Source organism: Penaeus vannamei, chromosome 36, assembly GCF_042767895.1.
Source record: "Penaeus vannamei isolate JL-2024 chromosome 36, ASM4276789v1, whole genome shotgun sequence".
NCBI lineage: Eukaryota > Metazoa > Arthropoda > Malacostraca > Decapoda > Penaeidae > Penaeus > Penaeus vannamei.
In genome coordinates, this window is record NC_091584.1 from 2,325,623 (window position 1) to 2,333,122 (window position 7,500).

General features: G+C 38.0%; 2 protein-coding genes across 2 annotated transcripts in view; one reads left to right on the forward strand and one right to left on the reverse strand.

Annotated features, from left to right (window-relative positions):
• Window positions 1-2,963, forward strand: part of LOC113815168 (uncharacterized) — an 11,023-nt gene extending 8,060 nt beyond the window's left edge. The window contains exons 7-10 of the mRNA XM_027367252.2: window positions 311-455; window positions 614-815; window positions 941-1,080; window positions 1,184-2,963. Of these exons, the coding sequence (XP_027223053.2) occupies window positions 311-455; window positions 614-815; window positions 941-1,080; window positions 1,184-1,266 (570 nt within the window). The 3' untranslated portion in view covers window positions 1,267-2,963. The remainder of the gene's footprint in view (window positions 1-310; window positions 456-613; window positions 816-940; window positions 1,081-1,183) is intronic.
• A 4,361-nt stretch (window positions 2,964-7,324) lies between these two features.
• The window catches only part of LOC113815151 (major facilitator superfamily domain-containing protein 6), a 22,920-nt gene continuing 22,744 nt past the window's right edge, over window positions 7,325-7,500 (reverse strand). The window contains exon 14 of the mRNA XM_027367244.2: window positions 7,325-7,500. This exon is cut by the window's right edge and continues 1,948 nt beyond it. The gene's annotated coding sequence lies outside the window, so the exon portion shown is untranslated.

Consider the following 7,500-nt stretch of genomic DNA (forward strand, 5'->3'; position numbering starts at 1 on the left):
TCTCTCTCTCTCTCTCTCTCTCTCTCTCTCTCTCTCTCTCTCTCTCTCTCTCTCTCTCTCTCTCTCTCTCTCTCTCTCTCTCTCTCTCTCTCTCTCTCTCTCTCTCTCTCTCTCTCTCTCTCTCTCTCTCTCTCTCTCTCTCTCTCCCTCTCCCTCTCCTTCCCTTCCTCTTTCTCTCCCTTCCTATCTACCCATGCACTCACTCGCTTTGTGCTATTAATTGGTGAAGTTCAGTTCTGTTAGAAGCTTTATAGACAGTGTTTGACATATGCAAACATGTTTATAAAACCCATTTCTCTCTCTCCTTCAGACAATTATGTTGATGAGTGAAATCAGACAAATTATCACCCAAATTGTCGAGGATTCACAGCATAGATCTCGGTCTGGGCACAAGATGGATCCAAACTCCATTCAGCTTCTCTTGTGCGGAGATCTTAATTCACTTCCTGACTCAGGTATGTTTGCATTTATGTTGCTAAGAAATAAGTGTGAGTTTGTGGTGATGAGATGGTACAGTTTGCAATCTGCTGTGTGTTTAAGTCAACTTTTTCTAGGCTTCTCATTTTGTATATAATTTTGGATTGTATTTATGTGTAAACGTTTTCTGTTACAGGTGTAGTTGAGTTCTTGACAAAGGGAAATGTGTCGATGGACCATGAAGACTTCAAAGGTTTTGGGTATAAAACCTGCCTGCAGAAGATTGCTATGGCCAAGACTAATAATTCATTAGTCAATTCTAATTCCAACATCTACACCCATTCTTTCAAGCTCTCGGCTGCCTATGATTTTAGTATCATGGCATATACCAACTATACGTAAGTTTAACAGCAACTTTGGTTTGTATGACCTAAACATTTGCCTTTGATATGTTTGGAATTTAAGTCCCAAGTACAAGCGTTTTTCAACACTGAAGATTGAATGTTTCTTTTTTTATTTCCAGGTATGATTTCAAAGGAATCATAGACTACATCTTCCACAGCAGTGAGACAATGTCAGCTTTGGGTGTCTTGGGACCCATTGACACTGACTGGTTTAAAGATAACAAGGTGTTGGGCTGTCCACACCCTCATATACCTTCAGGTAATGAAAGAGTTGATTTCTGTAGAATAGGAAGACTGCATATCATGTAAACAGATTTTTGGCTGTAGAATACTCTGTATTTACACGTCTGCTTCCCTTCCAGATCACTTTCCTCTGCTGGTTCAACTTGAGATGCGGCCAGCATCAGCATCCATCAGCCAACCAAATGGTCTCCTTCACAGGTAGCCTGTGGGAGACCTTATCTCCACAACCACCATTACTTTGGGGGGCAGTCCATTCACCACAGGTCTCACTAGGAGACCTTAGAATACCAAATAGTTGCCAGCTCCACATTGAAAACAAAGCAGGGATTGAATATAGCTAAGTCACCTGCTAACATTCACCCCTAAATTACATATGGACACCTCAGGGCAGCCAATATGTTGTGATGATGGAAAAATGGAAGTGTTATATTGAGCCACGTGTCGGTTTGGTTGATCTGCAGGGCTGCAGGTAAAAGGGGAGAAAAGACATCATCTGGTTGCCAGAGAAAGTTTAGGGCCCTTTTGATATGTATTGTTTCTTGGAACAGTTGCCCTAACACCATCCAGACCATTGAGGCCTTGTTAATGTGTTTTCAGGAGCACACACTACAAGAGCGTTTTGTGTGGCACTGTGACAGATTTTTTCCCCTCTTCTCTTCCTCCATAAATCTAGATGATAGTCAAGTTAGGGGTGTCACGGTACAAAAAGCATTAAGGTACGAGGATTGTGTATGAATGGATATATACTGCATACTCTGGTAAATGGGGCTAGAAACTTGTACAAAAAATATAGCTAAAATGTAGGTCTGATTAAAAAAGAAAAGAAAAAAAAAAGACTGTTTGTGCCCCTCAACTCGCCTTTGGCTTCCAGGCTTGTGTGTGCTGCCTGAGGGAAGGGCACACGAGCTTCAGCCACCTCGATCTCACTGTGTGTTCTGATGGGCCCAGCTTCCCTACCAATCTTCCACTTCCACCTCAACCCTTTCCATCTCCACTACTTCTGTGCTCCATTTATCTTTCTGCTCCCCATAGGTCTCTGCTTTAATTCACCAGCCTTTTTCTGTTGGCCTGGGACCATCCTAATATCATACCTTTTATTCTGCATCAGCACACCACCGCCACAACCAAAAACCAATGCAACCATGTGCATTATGCACTTTCACAACTCCACTAACACTTCCATCACTTGTTATTTTCATCATCATCATCATCATCGCCATGATCATCACAACACTGGGTGTAACACTACTAATAACAGCCACTCCATCACTGTGTAACAGGCTGTTTTTTCCCTCTTAAGCTTGCAGTATACCAGAGTTCTTTTTCAGTAATTTCATTTCCCCAATCAAGAACGTTCCCTTCATCAGTTCTTACAACCACTAGAATACAAGGTCAGAATTAGGAATTCCAAGAGTCTTAAAATTTCCATCAGTTGCCAACGAGCTAGCTCTTCTGACACCCTGTGATATAGCACTGTGCAGCATTCTGTCCTCATCTCAGATGCCACTGCCCCATTCCACCCTCCACACTCCACTCTCACTTTCACTGGGCTGCTCCTCGTTTGTTCATCATCCGAAACACACTGTGAACATTGGACATCCAGCATTCTCTTCAGCTTTGCTATTCTGTTACTTTTCATATCTTTGTGTGTACCTGGGGATTAGTTGAGAGCTTCAAGATTCATCAGCAGGTATATTTGGATTTTGTGGTGTGCATACTTGGCAGAAGGAAATTGTCTAATCCTTAGTGCTTTTAAGTGTTACCAAGGCTGCCATAAGAAGCCCTTCAGTTTTTTGCCATTTTTGGTTGTAGAGGATTTTATTTATGAAAAACAAAAGTAAGAATACTCTTTTTAGTTATTGTTGATGTAGTGTAATATCTACTGTTAGATATAAAAATTTCATGATAATTGTTTGTTCATTTAGAAAGGAGCTTGAGAGATTCTGTTTTGCTTTCAGTGAAAGATAATATAAGAATCTTTATTAAAGGGCTCCTTCTGGCAAGACCTTTAGATTTTATCTAATCTCTTCCATGGTATTGTAAATGGATGCAACTTTTTTATGATTTATTGATTGGACATTTTAGTAGACTGTTAGAATGCTTAAGAGCACCAAAGATTGTCATGTTTCTTATACAATATTGGACCAGTCCATTTGCAAATCTTATAAATATACGTGCATTAGGCTTTGCATTGGAAGATATCATGCTTAAGTTAAAACCCATATTGATTTTTGATGTGATATATAATTTTACAAACCTTAATGTTATGATCTACCATCCATTATTTCATTGTATTGTTCATGTATGTGTCACTGGTTCTCTGTGGCATTCCCTCCTTGCAACCCAGGGTGTCTGGTGCCAAGGTTACCACAGCTGAGCAAATATCTGACTAGTACAGGATATTGTAGGATCCACACAGCTGATTTTAATATGTGAACATTCATTTTATGGATTTTAGCATCAAGAGTTTTAAGTACTAATTAGCTTCCAGATATTCTGGTAAATGGTAAATGGAAAAAAAAAACGAAAATAAACTTGATATCTATTAATTGAATGGTGAAATTTGTTGTATGGCATTATGGCTGAATGTGATTTTGCCATTTTGCATATAAATCTTCACCTGAGTGTATGACTCTAAGTCAAAACCTGTGAAATATATTGTCTTCAGGTACACCATGTCAGACATTTAAGTTCAGCTTTGCACTGTTTAAAAATCTTTGGACCCAATTCTAGAACATCTCTTGATTGTTTAAGAATGTTAAATAAATCCAGCCAATCTTTGAGCTTCAGGAAGTTGAGATGATTGTTTAATTTTATAACAAAAACTCTGATGAAAAGAGTGAAAACAATTCAACTCATTGCAAGTGACATTCTAGAGTTTGGACCTCAGTCAGGTTAATGTGTACATTTGGAAGACGGAGATCTGTTCAAAATTTGACCATATAGTGTAGGTGTAGTCAGTGAGTGGCTGATGGACGCATGTCTCCTCAGGATTTTTTGACATTTATCAACTTTTTGCTGGCTACTCTCCACAGGAAGAGCTGTATACAGTTATTATAGTTAAGAGGGATAAATCTTGGGATTAAGGGATAAGGTTTCAGTTGAATGGATGGTTTCCTTTGTGGTTTAATAGTGGCTTCCTTGGTACTTCTTTTATACACTTGGGCTGAAGACAGGGCTCTCTTTTTTTTCTTTTATCATTTCATTTCTTTTATTCGCCTATGAATATTTATATTGATTTTCATCGTTTGTGGAGGGTGGCCAGTCTCATAGCCGAGCACCATCCTTGTCCAGTGCCGGCAAAATAAAAGTTGTAACCACCAGACGATACTCGTTGGATTTGATTACTGTATTTAAAGGTCCAGTTTTAGGAACTAACATTTTCTAAATGGCTCTATTGCTTTATAGTTATGGGAGAAGGGAGGGGCTATGCTTAGCTTATTCTCATTATTATGGTACTTGCTCCTATTCCCCTTAAAAATTTTAATATTTTATATAATGACTGGTGTAAGTGATATAGATGGTGAACTCTATGGCGGTTATGGGTTGTTTTAACCTATTCTGAGGCTTCTTGAAGTACCTAGTCAGCAGATCTTCGGGTAAACTCTGGTGACAGTTTGCAACTATTCTTAATAACACAGGCTACAAATGACTGCCATCAAAATTTTGTCAACCCTATGTTTGAGATTTTCTATTGTTAGGTCTCAAGTAAAGTTTTATATACACATGACCTCTTATAGAGGCTTATGAACAAATGTTTGACTGCTTTATATTTGTAGCCTACCTTCTTTGTTGTTTTTGTAATGCAAAATATGTAGTGAGAATGTTTGTAACTGGTTTTGGATTAGATGTGTCCTGTCCTTGATAAACACTGGAGGCTAGTCTGCTCCAGTGAGTCCGCTTGTGCCGACTTGGTACACGACCGCCCCAAGGCCGCAGTCACATCCACCCTGGTGGCCCACACCACATCCCTCATTCATCACAAGGTACCTTTGTCCCGACCATCTTATTTTTGTAAAACTCACTGGAATTCATTCATTCACTATTTTACATATCATTTTTCTACATGGAGGATGGTTATCAGTGGCCTCTTTAAATGGTCAACATTGTCAACACAAACTAAACTGTTATCAGGTTCAACTTCTGATTGATTTACTATTTAAAAATTTCATTGGAAAGCAAAGATGTACAATTTGTTTTGTAAAACATTTTATTCACAGCAGATGTGCAGCAGGGATAAGCAGAGGTCATTAGGTTAACCTGTCCATTAGGTTAAATAACTTGCACAAACCTTGTTCTTTCTCAGCCCAAGTTAGGTTAGCATTTCTTTGAATATTATTATTATAATTATTACATTGTTATGGAAATGTCTTGTCTATACTTGTATGGTAGATGATATCTTATCTTTCATTGTAGTATACACCCAATTGCCACTAACCTTTGAACCATTGAAAGGAATCTTGGTGTGGTTTGGGCCAGGTACCTGCAACACGGTAGAAGCTGCGGCAACATATGTTGTAAAGGTTTATTTTTCAGGTGGTGCCGTTATTCCGTCCGCGCCCGCCCTCAACCCTGACCTCACTCAAGTCTATAAAGACTTATTATTTTTAACCTCAGCTAGTTTTACCCTGGTACATAAGTGAGTTTACTTAAATAGCATTCCCAACTTAAAGGGGAATGATGATAGTAGTAGCTTAGAGTAGTAGTTTTCATATTTTAATGAGTTTTAACCAGCAATTTTCCCAGGATCGATTCAAGAATCCTATCTAGAGGGCAGCTAGGGCCAAGCTTGAGGGCAGGCCGGACCAGGACCAGTGTGTGGGTATTGTATAACTAGGGTCTTGTGGTCTGCCCCAGGGAGTGTGGGCAAATGCCCGTGGCGGTCCTCAGCAGTACAAAGTGTCTCCCGTGCCCCGTGCAATGGTCATTATTATCATTACTCTCGACGTCAGTTCACCACCCAGTCCTCACCCGACCACGCGGTAGCACACGCGTCTAGACATTTAGTAAGGTTAGGATTCAGTAATAAAATATCATTGCAGATTACATTGTGACTGTCATTATCCTGTTTCATAAAAGACTAAAAAGGAAAAAGGAAAGATAGTGATTTTAATGGAAATATTCTAGATCTATTTTTAGAAAGATTATACTTCACTGATTTCAGAAGTAAGGTGCAGTAATAGAAGTAATCCTAGAAGTTATTATACAATAAATCTAGTGTGTGGCTCCAAAATTTACTTAAATATCAATGAAATGTATAAATAAATAAATAAAGTATATGAGTTTTTTCTCAGTGCATATAATGTAGATAATGTGATTAAAAATATTTGTATTCTATGTTGTGATCCTAAAAATAAAAATGGTTCAAAACTTATGCTCTTGAATTTATGATAGTCAACTACCCATTGACCCACAAATGGAAGGAAATGGATTTTCTTAATTTAAAGGAGAAAGATTTATACAAATTACTCTTGTAGCCTAGAGGTAAAGTAGAAGCAAAAAGATAGTGTGACCTATTTTAGGGATCTTTTCATACTGCTCACTCTTTCTCTACAGCAAAGTCCAGTAGGCTACAAGGCCCTGCTTGTTTATTCCAAAGGCATGTAGAGAAGAAAATTATTCCATTAATGAGTAACTAAAGAGGTTGACAACTACAGCCTTGAAGTAAATTACGAGTGTGTAATGTGTTCCGATTATAGCGCATAACACATGAAAATTCAAGGAGGAGAATTTTAATATGCTCATATAACAAGCTCATACACACTGATTTATATACCCAGCTAATACACTTTTATTTATATATCCAGTTCATTATATTTATTTGCTCCTGTACTCCAGTTGATACAGATGTAAGGACTTCATGGAGTAACTTTATCATTAGAGAGGGGAAGAATGTGTTTTAGGTACAATAAAAAAGTAAATTAATACAAGCATGATGTTCAATAGCCCATACCAAAATATGTACTCGAAATCCCAGAACTATGTTCTGCCTTTGCTCATATTTTTCACAATATGTGAACTCACTCACTCTGTCTGTCTGTCTTCTCTCTCTCTCAAACAAACAAAATTCAAAGCACCTTGCGTTGTGAAGTTTTACATTCTCAACTATACCTTTATTTTCTCCTAAACCTCTTCACATCATTATAGTCTGTTAGCATATTTCTGCATATACATATCGCGCACGCGCTCACAGCACACGCATAGATGTATGGGTACATGAATGTGAATAGTTTTATGGAATGTGTAATAAAATTCACTCATTGGATTTTATTTTATTTCCATTGTTATTAGTTTTGTTTGTTAGCAAAGAATAGCTTTACAAATTCACACCCAGTTTACATGATTATTGAAAACATGTTCTTTAAATGTACACTTGTTATATGGTATAAATAGATATCTTCAACAGTATTTATTTTCCAAACAGCATACTCATTTC